The sequence below is a fragment of the Amblyomma maculatum genome, chromosome 2, assembly GCF_055883805.1.
Source record: "Amblyomma maculatum isolate TAMU_Amacu chromosome 2, ASM5588380v1, whole genome shotgun sequence".
Taxonomy (NCBI): domain Eukaryota; kingdom Metazoa; phylum Arthropoda; class Arachnida; order Ixodida; family Ixodidae; genus Amblyomma; species Amblyomma maculatum.
The window spans coordinates 186,293,348-186,312,865 of record NC_139345.1 but is presented as its reverse complement, the minus strand read 5'-3'; the positions used below and the strand labels follow the sequence as shown (position 1 = coordinate 186,312,865).

The following is a 19,518-nucleotide window of genomic DNA, read 5'->3' as shown; positions in this document are numbered from 1 at the left end:
CTAATGAGCTGCTGGTACTATCCACCACCTTTTTGAGGGTGCGAAACGTTTATGTCAAAGCGATAAAATGCCATTGTCTCTTTCGATTACGTTTGACCAGTGTTTCAGAATATTTTATTAATCATCAGAAAATATGATCCAGTGCCATTACGTAATTATTGTTTGTGCTCATTAAAGCTTTATATGAGACAACGTGCGACCTAGTCAGTGTACACCATAAAACGTGTTCATTGTATGTGATTTGAAAACTTACGGCGTGTTTCAGAAAACACTTTCAAACCTTCTTAAAATAGGAAGTTCATAATATAAAAAAGACATTCGAAGGCGCAAGCTTACAGCTGCAGTGGAATCACTTTTGCTTTTCTATGTATACTGCTAGTAAATGTACCATAATAATTAGCTTGTTACTGTCTCAATATGGGGTCGGTTGCCTTGGGCGAGTTCAAAGTCCTGAACAAGCTGGAAACATTTTATACAGCCTTGCAAGTTGTGAAAGTGACACATCCTGCGAGACGAAACCGAGAATAAGAGCAGAAGACGCACAGGATACTTGGTACAGTAGGGACATCCGCTGATGACTCTCGTATTGGTTACGTCGCTGCGTCGAACAGCAAGTGTTATGTAATATACATTTTAAAAGTGACGGAAAAAAATAAACTGAATGATTGAAATCATAAATGATCGAAACTGCATGAATTGCCTGCGGAGTGGTCATCGACTATTTACCCAGTTTCAAACACGTCCCTTGCGCTCACTATCTGTTTTTTTTACCGATGTTTCTTCACAGTGCAGGTCTTTACAAAATTAATTTTTCTTCTTTTCAAGTGCTTACATGACGTAGCCTTGTTTACGGCTTCGAACTGCCCATAGGAGCAATGTAGGAGGCCAAACGCAAGACGTCTCTGTGTTAGCAGTATCAGTGCACGAAGAGCCACAGGTAGTCAAAGTTATCCGCGGCTTTCCACTGCGGCGTCACTCATAGCCTGGTTTTCTTTGGGACATTGAAACTGAATAAACCAAGCGAAGCCGCAAGCTCTAGTGCCCTCTTTTTGCCCCCTTTTCAGCGGGTGCTATGAGTTTCGACTTTTACTCGTAGTCTCCCCACTGAGTTCACCTCCAGCTTGTAGAGCTTGGAACCAAAAACTATTGTCTATTGTCTTCACGTCCTCTTTCCATACATTTCTCCTCTTCAGGGGCTTCAGAACTGGCTTAACGTTTCTCCTTTCCAGCGTTAACATCTACAGAGCTGAGTCTTTCGCAAGGAAGTAAGCAAGACATCGTGTTTCTGCAGCTTCAGATGTTTAGTGGCTACGATTTATTGGTGTCCTACATGTTCATTGTCATGTGTCACAGTACCAGGGCTAGCAAAAGAACTCAAAAAAGGCTGTAATGATTTTGACTTGAACACTGCAACTGTTTCTAATAGCGTTGTCTCTTGCTTTTTGGGCGTTGAAGAAGTTACGCATCTACCGCCGGTTCTGCCACATACTGCATACCACCTCACTATGAATTATAACTTTTAATCTGTCTGAAGTGGTGGTCAAACGTTTGTGCCCGACCGGTGACAGTGGCTAGTCACGGTTTTGTCATCAGGGACCTTTTTCTTTTGGCTCAACATAGAAATATTCAGGTCATTCTTTGTTCTTTTGATCAGGAAAAGGCTTTTGATGTGGTCAGTCATCCATACTTATTCCAAGTCCTGGAAGAAGCTGGTATAGACTTTGATCAGACTATAATTTCAGATTTCCAACGCATGGTCAGAGTTCCATATTCAAGGCCAGTTTCAGCCTTTACTGTGCTTTTGAAGCTTTCTACGTGGGCCGCGAAGTTAGGCAGGGATGCCCTCTATCTCCTGCTCTCTACGTGCTCGAATTTGAACCCCTCTTGCAAAGGCTCTCTCGTGGCAGCCGAATAGCTCGTTTTCCGCTTCCGCCAGGTTCTCCACCAGCTCCCATCTTTGCGTATGCAGATGACCTAACCATTGTCGTCCCGGATGAGGCTTCTGCTTCCTTCGTTCTGGATGTCATTGAGGTGTACTGTAAGGCAGTGGGAATAAGGTTAATAGGTTGAAGAGTGCCCCCCTCTACTTTGGTTGTGCACCACCCAGTCCTCAGCCTGCTCATGGTCTTTCCATGAAGGCTGAAGTCCGCCTCCTTGGTTTTTCACTTTAATTCGGAAGGCGTTTCAGAGAGGAATTGGTTGTCTGCCCAAGAGAAAATTGAATCGAGGGCAAGAGAGTATGAGCAGCTCTTGTGTCCGCTCACGGCTCGAGCCACTATCACGCGGTCCCCCCTGTTCTAGGGGCTGACATATGTTACCGGCGTAGTACCTCTGTCGCCGCGGATGAAGCTTCGCCTGTAGCGTATCCTTTTCCGTTTCTTGTGGAGTGGAGCTCAGGAGAAGGTCAAAGACTTGTGGTAAAGCTGTTTAGGGACAGGGGAGGCCTTGAGATCTCCGACCTTGGCATCGTAGCCTCAGCCTTGCACGTCAGGTGGACCGAAGTGGCACTGAACTCGGACATGCCTCGAACTCGAAGCCTACATTTTTTCTAAATACTCGACTCCGCCTTTTCGCCCAGAGCACGCATTCTCATTGCGCGCCACGGTCGGGCTCTCTATCCTCTTTTTATGCTCAGACAGCTACCTGCCTTGAGTGTCTCCGTAAGGCGGAGGCGGACATTGATGTGGTTTGGGTTCCTCTAAAGGAATTAGGCTTCTGACTCGCAGTCTCCCTTCTCACCTCCGTTAGTACGACCTTGTCAATGTTAGGCCCACCTGGCGGTATATTACAGCGGATGTTTTGGAAGCAAGTATAGTCCTTTCTGTACCGCTTCGCCACGGGAGTCCTCCCCAGCAAGGCTCCAGTATTTACGGACCAGCTTGAGACCTACTTGTCCGACTTGTGGTGGTCAGTGCACTGTGGACTGTGCACATATTCTCGCAGTGGCTTCTCCCTGAAGCGCTTCTCCATCGTGTAGCTAATCTCTTCCAGCTTCCGGGTATACCGTACCAGACTGTGCAATACCTGAATCCGTTGCCAGGCGTAGCCGTTAACCAGTTCATCCTACTGCTCGTGGAGTGCGGGTACAAAGTATGGCTGGCATGCTGCGCGGCCGCATACAACAGCAGAGTTCCGGGCCTGCATGAAGTAACTACAAATGCACGGAAGGAGGTCTGGTTCTGCCTGCAGCGGGAACGTCGCATTCTTGGCGTGTGGAGGTTCTCGAAGATTTGGTGCGGGCCGTCTGTGATCTTCTCGGTTAAGGGTGGAACACTCTTGCGTCGCTATGACTATTACAGGGAATGGTTCTCCTTAATTGCACTCGTTGCATTGTCATGAAGGTCCGCCTCGTTGGCTCAATGCCACGATGGCGCTGCAGGTCGTCTTTGCGTAATATGCCACTCACGCTTGTGGGAGCATCACACGGCGGCCCCCTTGTCCAGGTAGGGCCCTCACCTCGTACTAAAATGTCCCAGACCCCACTTGGCCCTGGTGGAGACCTTGCCGGGGGTGTTGAATGGATGATGATGGGCTGATGAGTTATGTGTGACTCTGGGGCATGACACTTCCGGGTGTCAATCCCCCTCCCCCTGTGACAACGACAATTTGTGGGAAACATTTAGTGCAAAAGCACCCTTACGCTCACCACCACCAAGCATGAATCTTGTCTGGCCGTTCTAGTTTGTTCTTGCCGTCACTTTCGTTCTAACAAATACTGTAGGAGAGGATTCGAAATGGGTTCAGTAGCCGAGTGTCTTAACCACTGAACCACCGTGGTGGTAGCTTTCGCTCATTGTAACCCCGTTTAGGTAGGATTAAAAATCCGTCATTTGAAGTTGCATGTCTCAGATGGCGCCATGATACCGTTGCCTCCGCGATAAATGATATTAAGGAGATAAAACTAGCCGAAATTGATAAAAAACTAAACACTCTTACCAGACTGGAAAATTCTGTTGCCTGCTTTCAGCAAAAATTAGCGGATATGGAATGTGTCATCGATAAGCTTGAAAAACGAATTGACGATCTAGACAATCGTAGCAGGCGTTCCAATCTGATCATATACGGCCTCCCTGAAATTGAAGAAGAGACCAACGAAATTCTTGAAAGTGCTGTGAATAAAGAAATAATACAGGACACCCTGGAACTAGAACCAGTGGACATCGAGCGGATTCACCGTTTAGGTAGACCGGGACCAAATAAAACGCGGCCGGTCATCCTTAAACTCCTGGACTGGAGACAAAAGACAGCAATTCTGAAAAAGGGTTTCAAACTAAAGGATACGGACTTCTCGATCGGGGAAGATTTCTCGCCAAAAATAAGAGAAATACGCAAAAAGTTGTGGGAAAAATCTAAACCTCACCGTGATAAAAAAGCAAAGGTATCACTAGCATTTGACAAACTTTATATCAATAGCCGCATATATGTATGGGATGATGAAAGAAGAGACATAGTTCCGTTAGAAAAAAACGACGCCGTGAGCGGACCAGTCACCCGTCGCAAGGCACATTCAAAGATGTAACCATATTAAATATAAATGCCCGAAGCATCCTCAACAAAACTGATCTTCTCGAAAACTTGCTTCTAGTATACGAACCTGATATTGTAGGCATCACTGAAACTTGGCTGTCGGCAGATATCTCGAACCGAGAAATCGCCCCTCCAAACTATTCCGTAATTCGTAAAGATAGACAGACACGTGGTGGTGGTGTAGCATTACTAATAAAAAAGTACATTTCTTTCGTCGTATTGCCAGAAGTTGAGGATGCTGAGGCCATATTTTGTAAGGTGTCAACCAATGGTGGTCATATTTTTGTAGGATGTGTTTATCGAAGCCCTTCATTGGGACACGAGAGCATATGTTTTGTTCAAGAGTTCATGCAACGCCACATTCGCAGTAGAAATTCACGTGTGATACTAATGGGTGATTTTAACCTTCCTGAAATGGATTGGACTCACATGAATCCCTCATCCCCTGCATCTCATGCGATAGTCGATTTAATGCTAAGTTTCAGCCTTCGCCAAACAGTGACATGTCCAACGCGAACACAGGATACATCGAAAAATGTGCTTGATCTGATATTCCTCAGTGAAAACTTTCCCTTGGACAGGACCCAGAATAACATCATCAAAGGTATCTCCGACCATGACATTCCGATTTGTATTCTACCCCTGGGAATTACCGACATACCTCGAACTGCTTTAACAATAATACCGAAGTTTAACAGAGCTGACGATGCAAGCATCCTTACCTATCTAGAACACGAACTTAACTCTTTTTCCGCATTTTCCTTTAGTATAGATACTGATATCAACGCTCTTTGGCTCATGTTTAAAAATATTGTAACTCACTGCATATCTCATTTTGCCCCCTGTTAACAAAAAGGCCAGCAACAAAAAATCCCTGGATTACTCGTGAAGTCATTCAAGCAAAACGTCGTGTTAAGAGGCTTCGACAAAACATTAAATCGAAAGGAACAACAGCTCTTAAAAAAACTAAACTAACAAACGCTATTTCAGACTTTAAACAAAAAGCAAAACAAGCCAAACAACACTACTTCCAGGTTACACTTCCAGATTTCCTCACCAATAACCCGCAACGGTTCTGGAAACATTTTGGCGGGGATAAAAGCGATGCCTCTCATCTACCAGTCGCGGAGAGGGTTAAAGTGGCAAATGCGCATAATGATTTTTTTCGCTCAGTGTTTACAGTCGATAACTGCTCTATACCCGTTACAGAAATATATGATGTTCCAAAAATTGATCCTCTTGTCATTACCGACGCCGGCATTTTTAATCTTCTTCTTGGCCTGGACGATAAGAAAGCAACCGGTCCTGATGAAATTCCAAACGCCTTTTTAAAACGGTACGCCGAACCATGCAGCAAGTTCCTAGGTCTCATCTACCGTAAATCCCTTAGTACCTGCAAACTGCCAGATGACTGGAAAATAGCCAAGGTATTACCAATCCATAAATCAGGCAGTACTTCTTTAGTATCGAATTTTAGGCCAATATCACTGACTAGCACTGCGTGTAAATTGTTGGAACATATAATTTCTAAACACCTAACTGAGTTCTTAGAACGCTTTAACTTATTATCACGTAATCAGCATGGGTTTCGCCGCGGCCTATCTACTATTACTCAATTAACGGAAGTTGTTCACGACCTCGCTTTAAATATTGATAACTGCAGCCAAACTGACATTATATTACTCGATTTCGCTAAAGCATTTGACTGCGTGTGTCATTCAAAACTAATCGCAAAGTTGCGAGGCTTCATTGGTGATAGCGAAATATTGGCTTGGATAGAGGACTTTTTGCATCAACGGTCACAATTCGTATTCTACCACCACGTGCAATCCAGATCGGTAGCAGTCACATCCGGAGTTCCTCAAGGCTCTGTTCTGGGACCCCTGTTATTCCTTATCTTTATTAACGATATTACTGCCAATATTAACTGTAAGATCAAACTCTTTGCTGACGACTGCATAATATACAGAGAAATAAGAAGCCACGAAGATCATGTCATTCTCAACAGGTCATTAGAAAAAATCGCTGAATGGTGCAATAACTGGCAGATGTCAATCAACACAAAGAAATCCGTAGCAATGGCAGTAACCAGGAAAATAGCCTTCTAATTTCGTGTATAAAATGAATGACATTCCACTTACCTTTGTTAACAAACACAAATATTTAGGTGTCACACTGACTTCAGACCTTAGATGGAACGAACACATTAGTAACATCACTGCTACAGCATTGCGCAAGTTATTTTTTCTTAGAAGATGTATTCGCCTAGCCCCTGCACAAACTAAACTTTTAGCTTATAAGACTTTTATTAGACCAGTACTAGAATATGCTAACACCGTTTGGTTTCCCCAGTCTCTTACTAACATTTCGAGGCTTGAAAGAATACAGCGTAAAGCACTAAGATTCTTTCATAACAAATACAAGCGAACAGATTCACCAACCGAACTAGCTGTAATATCCGGGCTCGAAACGCTATCAGCAAGAGCAAAGTTGGCGCGATTAAAATTTTTATATCAACTACTACATAACGCCTTTAACATCGACTTATCACAGTATGTTTCATTATCACATAAGCGAGAGTTGAGAAACCATCACGCGTTCACGCTAACCGAATTTTCATGTCACAGTGATGCATTTAAACATTCTTTCTTCCCGTTGGCAACAAGCGAATGGAATTGCCTACACTCATCTGTTACTAACGCTGACTCATTTTCAAGTTTTTGTTCCAAACTACAGGCCACGGTGTGAGCTGACATTATTCGGTTACAAATTTCGCTTTCTTTTTTCTTTCGCTTGTTTAACGCAGTCGACAGCCTGTTATCCCATTGTTTCGTTTTTGAACTTGTATGTGTTCTTTATTTTGTGAGCTGTTTGTGCGAATTTGATAACACATTTTCAGTTTTTTGTGCTTTAAGAATTGCCTAATACTGTATCTTTGTAGAGCTGCTTTATTTCTTGTCATCATCATTTTTTCGATATTATGAATACAATGCCCACCTGCTATGGTCTCAACTAGAGACTGGCAGTATTGTAAATAAATAAATAAAAAATGTCCGTTGAGCCGTGGCTGATGGTGGAGGCTACGTTTAAACCTCCGCAAATTGACGCGGCGGTTCTCAGAGAGTACCACATGTACAGCTGAAACTACACTGCGTGTGCTTTCCCAATGCGTGTGACCCCTGCCAATATTTTTTTCGTGTAATTCACAAACAAGACTGAATGTATCATTACAAACAGCTAGTAAAATTGATTTGAACGTTTTGTTTGCAAATGGAGAACAATTCATTGTCAACAGTCGCTGTTCCCTCAGTGCTTTGTTCCCAGGTCTGTATTGCCTTAAGAGCGTGAGCTCTTACTTCTCACATTTAGTGATTTCGCGTCTGTTTGTCAGGGTCTGCCACGTCAGCACCAAGGTAATGAGTTAGAATATCTGTAAGCCCGAAACAGGGTTCACCATCGTGGTTTGCCATTTTAGCCACCCAAGATGGCGGCCGCCATATGTGACGTAATACCACCCAACATGACGGCCACTCTGGGAAACATGATGCCACCCAAGATGGCGGCCACCAGGTCAAGTGTGCCATCTAAGATGGCGGCTACGTTAAGGCTTACCAAAGGTCACGTAGCGCCACCCAAGATGGCGGCAACTTTAAGGCGCACCCTAGTTTACGTGATGCTACCCTAGGCCCATGCCTCCGCCCACTTATGAAGGGGGCGTGTTATGGACCGTTACTATGGCAATATGCATACTTAGTATCGGTTCCGCTATAGATACTCCTTCCTAACACCACATCCTGTACCGTTTCTGTACGCTCTTCGGTAAACATTGGGGCCCTATAGGTGGATGGACAGACGGAATTGTGTCTAACGATTAGTTGAGTTCGATAGGGGTGTAATTACTAGTTAAAATCTACTCTCGTTATTATGTGGTAGTCGCACCTTCCTTCTTTTGGGGGTATGAAATGTTCACAAGTGTCTAACGATTAGTTAAGTTCGATAGGCGTATAATTACTTGTCTAAGTCTACTCTCAGTATAATGCGGTAGTAGCACCTTCCAACTTTTGGGGGGTCCAAAATGCTTGCAATTAGCGTTATGAGGGCGTGGGATACGTATATTGTGAACCACTGGCTGTAGACACATCCGTGGGGTATAAACAATTCTTCTGGAAGGGATCTATGCTGAATGGGGTTACGATGGAAGGTAATTTCGATAGTTTAGGGAGTGGCGAAATCAAGGGTCTTCCGACGCCCCATAGAGGGCACTTTACTCGATAACGAGGTGGTCGGAAAGAGGGTACATAAGAAATGTTTCAGTCCGGAGAGTCATCGGAAGCGTGCAGACGACCCCGTGGGGAACTACTCTACACTTCGTGCTTTCAAAGTTCATCGGTCGTGGTTGAAATCGGAGGGTTGACAAAATGTGTTCAACTGCAAACTACTTCAGTGATCATTACACAGTTCCTCATTTAGGTAAAAACATTGTTGTTGACGGTGGTGATAAAGACGTTGACGATGAAAAAGAAGGTGGTAATGAAGAAGAAGATAGTGTTGAAAGTGATCAGTGCAGTTTAGAACAAGATGATGCAATCGTGTGTTTAAGACGATGTAAAAAAGTTGAATAAAGACATGTCAAACGTACACAGACAGATTCAGCGTTCAAGGCATGCTATATTCTCAAATTCTATGATCACTAAAACCCATGAGCTAACGCACTTGCACTTCAACGTCTATCAGACCGTGGCAGCATTTTGTTTGGTATAAATGTGGGACGTTTTTGCGAAGATATTGTGAAAACAAATTTATCCTTGATGATCGACTAATGTAAGTCTCTGAGAGCAAATAAAATTAAATATAACGTGGTAAAAGGTTCCTGCACGTTGTGAATTATAGTAAATATATACAATTTAAACCTTGAAAAAAGAAAGTATTGGGATAAGGATCACGTTTTGCTGGTGCTATATATTCGGGTGCCACCAGCAGAAGATACCAAATAAAAATATCTCAGGTTCTTGTCTATAATAAGAATAGCGCACCTTCCCTTAAGATTCTTGATTGCGTCACTATAGTTCTGCCTGCCTCATATTACGAACCTGTCAGTCGGAGCCCATTAATCACCATTAATGTAAGCCACGTGCTTTGAACTAACGTGATGCAAAGAATCTAGCGCGGCTACATGATAAGCCTGTTATATACATATGTACACAATTATTGCCGACGTACAGGTGCGGACATAAGTAAACGGAGCGCGCTTTTGCGCGCATATTAAAATCCCGCCTTCAGCACTAGAGATAAAGAAGCATTATTTGTCCAAGTGAAAGTGTACGAGTGTCTATTGCCAGTTCGCACATAACACGATCGCAAGTTTCAATATGCAACGCGTGCAAAATGTTAGAAGAAAATATCGTGCCCCGTTTACTTTTGTCGGCACCGGTGCACCAGCACCAGTATTTTCATCACAGCTTCTCCGGGAATTCAACCAAATCGTCCTGGCTGGCCTAAATTCATGTAATAGTTTCTGATAATTGATTTTCTAATTCAAAGACTCTATAGAACTCAACCAGCCTATTTTGCTTTCCTTTGTCGAGATCAGCAAGTTGACAACATATTTTGCTAACACTTATAGGCCCGAAATATTTCTTGGTGGAATAAGCTCTGCAACAATAACGTTCAGCAGCCGTTACTGACGTTGTTCGTACAACATACCGGCTCTGTGGTATCCATTTGTCGTAGCTACCATGCATTCGACGTGGTTATTTTGAGCCCGCCAGACTTGCATATCCGCTCCGCTCGAGCGTCGAATAGTAGAATATCTGATTTCCTTGCATAGAATGCTCTGGTGCCTAGTAAATTCTTTGCCTTCAATGTTCTGTCGGCTCTCAGTGACAATATCACCTAGACTACTGCGGTATTTTTTACTGCAGGTTTATCATAGAAGTTATTTTTTATATTTCTGATATTGTGTTCTAAAAGGAGTATTGCTAATGCTGGCAGCAGAGCCTCTGCTTGTACTTTTATTTTACAGCTTATTTTGCCTGTTTTGCTAAATTCTTTATTTTTTGTTTTGCTGTCATTGTTCGACACGAACGGACTGCACTAGAAAATGTCGGAACAACCTAATGTAATAAACGAAGAAACACAAAATCCACATTATGAAGCAATGAACAACCGCCATGAACTGAAAGCGAAAAAAGAACAATGGCCTATTGACCCACTACTAATGACACAGGTAATCATGACACAGCCTGTCAATATATAGAAATGGCTTAAGGCATGCATGGTATTCCAGGTTCTTTCGAGAAACTGCTCGAAAGGAAGGAGCTGGCGAGATGATACGAACAGTCCGTGTTATGGCAAGAGGGGTGAATTGCATTCTCCAGCCACATCTGCTTTGCGTACGAATACTCACCCTGCGCTTGATGTCGATGATGACGGTATGCATGATAGATATTATCACTGCATTTTCCGTAGCTTGCGGAGACGACCGATTCGGCCGACACTGTGAGAAGCGCTGCTCGTACACCAATCCGGACCCTGACGTGAAGTCCTGCCGAGGGATCCTCATGTGCCTGCCGGACCCGTACGGCTGTTCGTGCGGAACGGGATTCACCGGGCGCTACTGTAACGAGAGTGAGTGAACAAGACCGGCAACGCTGGGAAGGGATCTGCCGTAACATTGCTAGTTGTTGAGCAAAAAGTGGCCAGATGTGACCTCGATCTACTCACTATCACTTCGAAATCTCCAAAGCTCAAAGCAAACAAGTCATCATACTTCGCATGCTGGTTTAGCACTTCTCGTAAGAATAGTTTGTGCTGTAGCCTTTTTCATTCGGCAAAAACTGTTCTTACGAGCCTTTTTCATTCGGCGATCGAAAGGCTACGACTTTTTATGTTACATGATATGACTGTGACGTGACATGATGTGACATGTCTGTGATGTAACTGTACTGTCATTACCCATCCCTCTCTTACCAACAACTTTTATACCCATCTACCCTCTCCACCAGTGCAGGGTAGCAAACCAGTTCCTTTACCGGTTAACCTCCCTGCCTTTCCTCCTCATCTTCCTCCTCCTTCTTTTTCACTCGGAAAGCTTCAACCTCCTAGTATGCTATTTTTATAGCTATTACAGCGGCACATCGGTCAAATGGCTAGGAGACAGGCTGCTTCATCTGCTAGCTTATACGTTAATAGATTCGAAATGCATACATGGTATACGGCCCCTGCTGAAAGCATGTTGCCCTTGTTTTATGACTGCCTACCATCTGACGTAAGTGCCTGCTGAAAAGATGAGGCACTGAAGGAAACGAGTAATAGGCGCATCCTCTACAGTGGGACAAAAGGACAGTCAGTTGCAGGGAGCGGAAGATGGGGTTTGGGGTTCCGTTTAAGGCACCTTGTACTCAAGCAAACATGCCAAAGTCACAACTTCCTGCTACGCCAGGTTTTGTTGTCGACGTAATTGGAAATGAAGCCGCAACAGCGTTTATATAATTTTGCGTTGAATAGGATAAGTGAACGTTTTTAAGCCCAAGGTGTCAATTTATTAGTGCCTATTATGCTTTTTCTGCGGTATATAGTGATGATTAAATCTTGGTCGAAATTTTGTAATTCAGTAATAAAGTAAAATATTTTGGTGTCAACTGTTGAAATGTCGGCACTAGGCAATATACTTCCTTTGGGACTTCCCTCGCAGTTAGCCTAAAGTACGGTTCCCTGAGGCTAGGACATGTGTTCACTTACGTGTTTCATAGCTTCGTGTGATTATGCAAGCGATTTGGAGAGCCGAAAACAGTGTTTGAGGTTTTGCATGCTTCAAGATATCTCGCCCAAAACAGCACTCGGTTGAAGGCACGAAGAATTTTGCGCCGTTATGACTTCCCCACTGCAATTTAGCACTTAAATCATCCCTTCACCAGCACTGAGGCAGCCATACCGTTCACGCACGAACATTGAGGATGTGCTATATGCAACGCTCTCGTCCATGTTTGGTCTGTAAGCCTCAAAGGAGTCATTCTTGGTTATATGGAGTGCCCCGAGTATCGCTACAAATTGTTCGCGTCGGTGGTAGCCAAAAGTGGGGTGACAATTTGGGGCGTTTTCTGGTGACTTCATCTCGGAACCATGTTTTTGCTCTTTCTTAAATTTCTTCTGTATCAAGTTTGCCCTAAACCAGTGTTTCTCAAATGGTGATTTGCGGACCCTAGCGGGTCCACGAAGTGCTTTTAGGGGTGTGCGAAACCCAACTCCACACACAAAAAAAAACAACGCCGCTAGATAGCTGTGGCCTTGCTAGGCACAGTTTTGTTGGGTTAAAAGCATGGAGGTTCAAAGCCGACTTTACTTCACAAAGTTAAGAAAACACGAGAAAAAGAGAGGGTCTGTCTACGGCGTTTATTTATGCCGTCATCAATGAAATTCGATGTCTAGGTACACTGCTGGACGAGGCTGGAATGCAAAGCTTCTCGTGTGTCTCATGAGCGAGCGGAGTGATGTTGAGGGTATTCGAATCCCTTCTAACGGCATGTATACCAGCGCCTACGTGTCGCTTATTCCCGAAGTCAATGTGCAGATCGTGAAACGCTGCTTATCAAGTGCGCGTCTTTTGAGAGGCCAGTTTAGTTTTGACTCAATCTTAAACCCCGGTCTCAAGTGGTAACCCACCGCTTCCACTTGTCCACACGTGGTCTTCAGCACATCCACGGCTGAGAACTGAGCTCTAAACAAATGGTTCAGGCATTTCGCAGATACTGCTCTGCTGCGTTATCGCAGTCGAAACCATCACTTGACTAACGAGTTCCTATTAAGCTATCATTTTATTTACATTGTAAGGAAGTACATGACTGTAAATGTTTACCTCCATAGCGTGGATTAAATCAGGTGCCAGCACTGCAAGTTCCTTTGCTAACCGGATGCCGCTTCTATAAAGCTATAATATAGATGTATTAGAATAGAAACATGACAACATGATCAAAGAAACTGCATGCTGCACGTCAGTTTTTTGTTTTTGTTTTCTTTTTTGCATCCACAACCTATTCGCAGGAGCATACGGATTTAAACCAATAAAAATAAATCATATAGATCTTGCAGTAAGCGCAGTGACTGAACTGCATGCATGCGCACTTTGGCAAAACAAGGGCTTTTTCTAATTGCTCTATTTACCTCAACAAGAATGACATATTACACTCAGATTGTACGGGATCTGTAACTGCCCCTGCAGTAACAATCTAAAGTTTACTCGTCGAAATGGTATGTGCAACTTTCTTCAGCAAGTGAACACAGCGTGAAACTGTTGAGGATTGGCATGTTTTTTGTGGCTATAAATATGCCTGAAGTTTGTTGGGAACACAGAGGAAACGTATTATATGTTCCTTCGCTGACGTCACTCGTGCAGCGTGCCCCCAGCACAGGTACGGCGCAGACTGCAAGCAGAGCAGAGTGTGCACCTGCAAGACGAGGGACTCCTGCAACGTCTACACCGGAACGTGTCACGAGGACGGCGGCGCCTGCCGGGACGGATTTAAGAACGCGCCCTACTGCGACGTCAGTGAGTCGCGCTTGAGCTCTGCATCTTTTTCTGCTCTGCTTAATAGATGAGTGTTTCTAAGGGACCATACTAGGGTATGATTTGTTTAAGGCATCTTGATTTAGGTAATTTAGGTAAGTAACATAAGCAACAATGGCGAGCTCGGCAGTTGGTTTTAGTTAGTTTCAAGTGACAACGCTTATAAGGACGCATTCTGGAAAGCTTTCTCAACCTGTGTGCGTACTTCTGCCGTTCCGCAACATAGTTTAGTGGGAGCGATCGTGCTATTACCGACCTGGCGACTGGCATTCCCTTTAACGAGCGCCCTGCCCAAAAGAAGAATTTTTATCACTCATCTATCCGCCTAGTAAGGACAATTTCGACTCGTGTGCTCCTTCTAATGTTCACAGTGATGTCCGAAAGTATCGACACAGTGATACACCAGTATGTCACCACAGTTATTACCGCGTTATAGCTTATGTCAGCGGTTGCTTTACCCACTGAGAGAAACTGTTCTGTCGTTCAGCGCAAGTGGTCACCCTTTGTATGAACAGTAAGCAAAGTTTGCGTCTCATTCTCACAGACCATCACGCCTTTTTTCTTCTTTTCACCTTTCTTTCATTCTTTGCATCTTTCTTTTCATTCTCCCTCTTCCCTGGCCAGTTTCTGGCCAATAATTGTACCCTCTTCCCTGGCGATTACTCGTACAACAGCCTCTAAATATAATGGCATGTATGAGCATCTATCTGTACTAAGAGACTGGATTCCTGTCTCGCTCTCCTGTGGAGATGCTTGACCTTGGAGAAGCTTGTACTGAGTTATGCTGCTTATAGATTTTCCAGCACATCAGTGACGAACAGCGCCAAAATGCGTCCTTATGATTCCTCACTCAAGAACGTCCAGCTCTGCACATCCAGATATGTTTCTGAAACTACCTCCTTCTTTGTGGCATGCTCTACCGCCGTACTTTAGTTCTGATCGATGTCGGCTCATCATCATCATCAGCCTGACTATACCGTCGTGACGCTGGGACTAAGTCGACCCGGCCTTCACTTGGTAGCGTGCAGAGACTCCGGGTTGATGAAGGATTGAATCTTCCAAATTGGTAAAATACATACAAGCAGGTTTAATGGCACCTTGAGAAAACTAATTTACATGAAAAAAAATAAGGCTATATCAGCAAAATGGCAAGCGTTAAGAGTTTATAGCGAGAAGCGTGTGGATGAGCCGTTTACCCAGGGCTCAGAGCCTCATTTCGTGCTCTGCAACGTCCTTAAATCCCCTATATCCAGCCCCTCTCTGAAGATGCTGACCAATCAGTTCCAGGGCACACCCCTCAGATATCGGCAACCAATCGAACACATTACTGCATTGATGGTCTGATGCACTGATTGCGCCAGTATTGTTTCGTCGGGCGTGGTCACTTGTTGTCGGGTAGAGTTTGGGAACGGCGAAGAGGCAAATTTCGATTCTTCTGCAAAGATCCGCTATGTTGGTTCCGGCAAGTGGATTTCCTTCTCAGAAACCCAAGTGTACGTGCGCGCCACGAATACTGCTCCCAGCATTGTCCCTTTCCGGCAATTGCAACTCTTTCCTGCATTCACGGGAAATCCTCTAATGGCCGTAATCCTCATGCTCCTTTCTTCTCCTGTATGTCAGCGGACGTGTCACTTCGATAGTCTCCTTTGGACAATAGGCATTCCTCACTTGACAATAGCGCCTCTCGACGCGAAGGGTGAACAGTTGAACAAAAGCACTTCCGGCTTTTTCTCACAGGGCGACGTTTCTTTGTATTTTTCTTGACGTTCCCTTGACAGGGCCAACTTGGCAGTTGTAGGGTCACGACAAAGCAAAGCATGCTCACACAAAAAGATTCATGTGAACACGCTCACTTAGAGCCCTTGCACAAACAGCACATATCAATACCATGCCCACAGGCGCACAATAGTGCGCGCTAGCGCGGACCATGCACGGGCACAACAATACCCGCTGCAGGGCGAAGGCCACTCCCATATTGCTCCAATTAACCCGGTTCTATGCTAGCTACATCCACTTGACCCCTGCGAACTTCTCAACCTCATCCGCCCATCTAACTCTCTGCTGCGCCCTGCTACGCTTTCTTTCCCTTGGAATCCAGTTTGTTACCCTAAGCGACGATCGGTTATCCTCTCTTCGCACTACATGTCCTGTCCATGCCCATTTCTTCTTGATTTCCACTAGATGTCGGCTACTACTCTTCATTCCCAAACAGCTAGCCACCTGCTTGAAAACGCTGTGATTTGCAGTCAGCTACACACCTTACTGTGTTCGTGCGTATATTCGAATCTTCCTTTGCTTCCTATATCCTGGTTTACACCATACCGTCTGGTGGTGTGTTGGCGCTAGGGCTTTTGCCACAGAAAACCTGACCAGGTTGGCAGCCAGTCGTATGCAAGCGATTAATATAACTCTGGAAGTTTCAAGGGGTTTTGGGCTCGATATTGTCAACTTTTTTTTCCCATGGTTCAGCAACAGCTGCATCACTATCACAACTGACTACGTGGCTCGAAACGCAAATCACGTACGTTGTTCACCAATCTGCTCTACTAATGGCATATATTTTCTCAGTATTACTCCCCATTGGACTCCTAATCAACTACTCCCCGACCGCGGGCGTTGCCTCCTGTCCGAAGGGTTTCATTGCATACTTTTTTCAAGTTTCACACTGCATTGCCTCGCGACAGCCCATCATCCACAAACCATATACATTACTCAGTCGCTTTACCGAACTTTGATGAACATGTTACTGATGTGTGCCTCAACAGACAGCCAAGAGTGCGGCATCGCCGTCTTGGCGTCTTGCCGATACTGGTGGCCAGAGCTTGCAACTCAGGCGTCATGCTAAACAAATAGTTCAACTATTATATGCCTAATGGAGATAATGCTGGGGACCTTGATATTATACCATACACGGCCTGCAACTTGTAAATGAATGAAGTGCATATCTGGAGTTCTACTGCTTCTTGCTGCAGCTTCCGTCAGTCCGCTGTCAGTGCCTCTTTAGGAAATGTTTTTCAGCGCATCGATATCTTCGCGAGAGAACCCTATCACTATCTAGAAAGTATGCGCCAGTCCGAATTACTTGAAACGATGTGTGGTTTTTGATCAAATACCTCCGTTAGTCTTTTTTGTTCCAACATTGTTCATGACACAGTCACTTTATACGTCTACGTCTTTCATTATCATGAGGTGGTGACAGGGCCGTTGACAATTAAGAGATGAGAGTGCACTAAAGAAACTCGTTGGGGCTGACTTGCGCCCCTGAAAAAACTAAACAATTGGGCGGTGACGATAACAGTAAGCATGCTCGCTGGCAGCTGAGCAGAGAATGCCCGTCGCGTTCGTCAACGTTCAATTTAAAGAGAGCGAAGAAAAATCTAGATAAAGCCGCAAGCGGTGACTAGCATAATCTGGAACATTGCAGAAACACACGCGAGTGGCCGGAATCTTCAGATCACGGCGCAATTGGCGCGACAAAGAATATAATAAAGCTGCGTCTTGCTACAACGACCATGACAACCAAAGATATAGAATTGATCCGCGTGCCTGAATCAGTCATCAGGCCGTATGCCGACTGCTGTCGAAAAAAGAATAAAGATTTGAATGGTTCGTGGCATTACGCTTCCTAAAACGGCATTGACTCTGTGGTACACGTAGCCGGTATAACAAGCAAAACTATTTATAAATCAGATAATGTCGCCCGTTTTCGGGACTGCTTGGCGCGCTCGACCCTGCCGGGGTCTCCCGGTGGTCCGCCTGGTTAGGTTGCCGCTTGTGGCGCTATCGTCAGTGGCACCCACAACACCCCCCTTTCTTGAAGAGTTTGATCTCACAGGTCCAGACGTTCTGGTCGCTTACACACACGTTCACTTCTTGTGGTGCTCGTGTCCTGCAACGGTTGCAGGTGTCTTGCTGTGCGTCTTCCTGGTCCTCTGTCGGTTTGTACAACGTAGGACCTTGGTTTTGATGTTGCCTGTGTTACCACGCTGTGTAATGCAGCTCCAGCGAGGATGCGCACCGCTGTGCCTGGTGGTAAGCGCTCTCGGCTCCGTACCTTGTGACGGGTGTCGTATGATCGTTTTGCACGAGCTCTGCAGGCTTCATTATTTTGTCTCAATTCGCTGCCGTCCCACTTCGGGGCTAGCAGATTCGAAGTGGTTGGTACTGTGGTGTTCAGACGACAACGCATTAAGAGTTCTCCTGGTGAAAACCCTTCCACGCTGGGTGTGGCGCGGTAGGCAAGCAGCGCTTCGTGTATGTTGGAAGACTTCCTCAAAAGCTGCTTTGCTATCTGCACAGCACTCTTAGCCATACCGTTGCTCTGCGGGTAGTAAGGGCTTGAGGTTGTGTGGGAGGCTCCCCAGTGATGCACTAGTTCTTTGAATTCTGTGGAAGTGAACTGCGGCCCGTTGTATGCGCGTATTGTCTGTGGAACACCCTACCGTGCAAACATTGGCTCCAAGACTAGGGCTATGTTTTGTTTAGCTGTCATCGGCAGCTGTTCTACCTCGAAAAATCGGTAGCAGTAGTCTACTACTGCAACATACTCTTTCCCCTCCAGCGTGAAGAGATCCATGCCGACTGTGTTCCAAGGGTGTGCTGGCAATGGGGTAGAAGCAGGGGTTCTTTTTCTGGCTTTCTGTGCTCTCTGCAAGTTGGACACTTTTCCACGTAGTCTTCAATGTGCTTGCCTATGCCTGGCCACCATATGCATTCTCTTGCCCTGGCTCGGCACCTCGTTGTGCCCAAGCGGCCTGCATGGAGTTTTTCCAGAACCTCTGCTCTGGTGTCTGGCGGGATGATTATTCTGTCGCCTTTAAATAGCAGACCATCAACGAGCGAAACCTCAATAGCCACCAGGACGTACCTTTTCAGTTCAGGTGACAGCCCATGCACAGTTGGCCATGATATAGTGCAGAAGGTAGCCACCCTGGAAAGTGTTTCGTCTAACTGGATGCTTGCCCTGATTCTGTCCAGCATTTGGTTTGAAGCAGGGAGCTGTTCAAGTGCTAATTCTTCAAACTCGCGCACTGCACTCTCGAGAGTTCTTTCTTTGTCTGCTGGTTTCCCAGATGGCTTCCGGGACAGAAGGTCAGCTGTGTACAGCTTTTTCACGGGAGTGTGGTACATGGTGTAGTCGTACTCCAACAGGTGCATCCTGAAACATTGAAGGCGAGGACTCAGCTCGTCAAGTCGTTTAGTCGTCAGCAGCGGTATTAACGACTCGTGGTCCGTTTCCACGTGAAACGTTGATCCCAGCAGGAATTTGCGGAAATGTTTGCAAGCCCATGTGATTGTCAGTGCCTCCTTTTCGATTTGGGCATATTTTTGTTCTGTATCCGTAAGGGAGCGTGATGCATATGCTACAGGTAGGAGCGTTTCGTGCGACCGCTGTAGAAGTGCTGCCCCAAGACCGTATGAGGAAGCAT

General features: G+C 45.2%; 1 protein-coding gene across 1 annotated transcript in view; it reads left to right on the top strand.

Moving 5' to 3' along the window:
- LOC146200610 (uncharacterized) overlaps positions 1-19,518 on the top strand; it is a 306,225-nt gene that overhangs the window by 106,650 nt on the left and 180,057 nt on the right. Inside the window, exons 10-11 of the mRNA XM_084595576.1 lie at positions 10,996-11,154; positions 13,919-14,071. Coding sequence (XP_084451702.1) covers positions 10,996-11,154; positions 13,919-14,071 — 312 coding nt within the window. The remainder of the gene's footprint in view (positions 1-10,995; positions 11,155-13,918; positions 14,072-19,518) is intronic.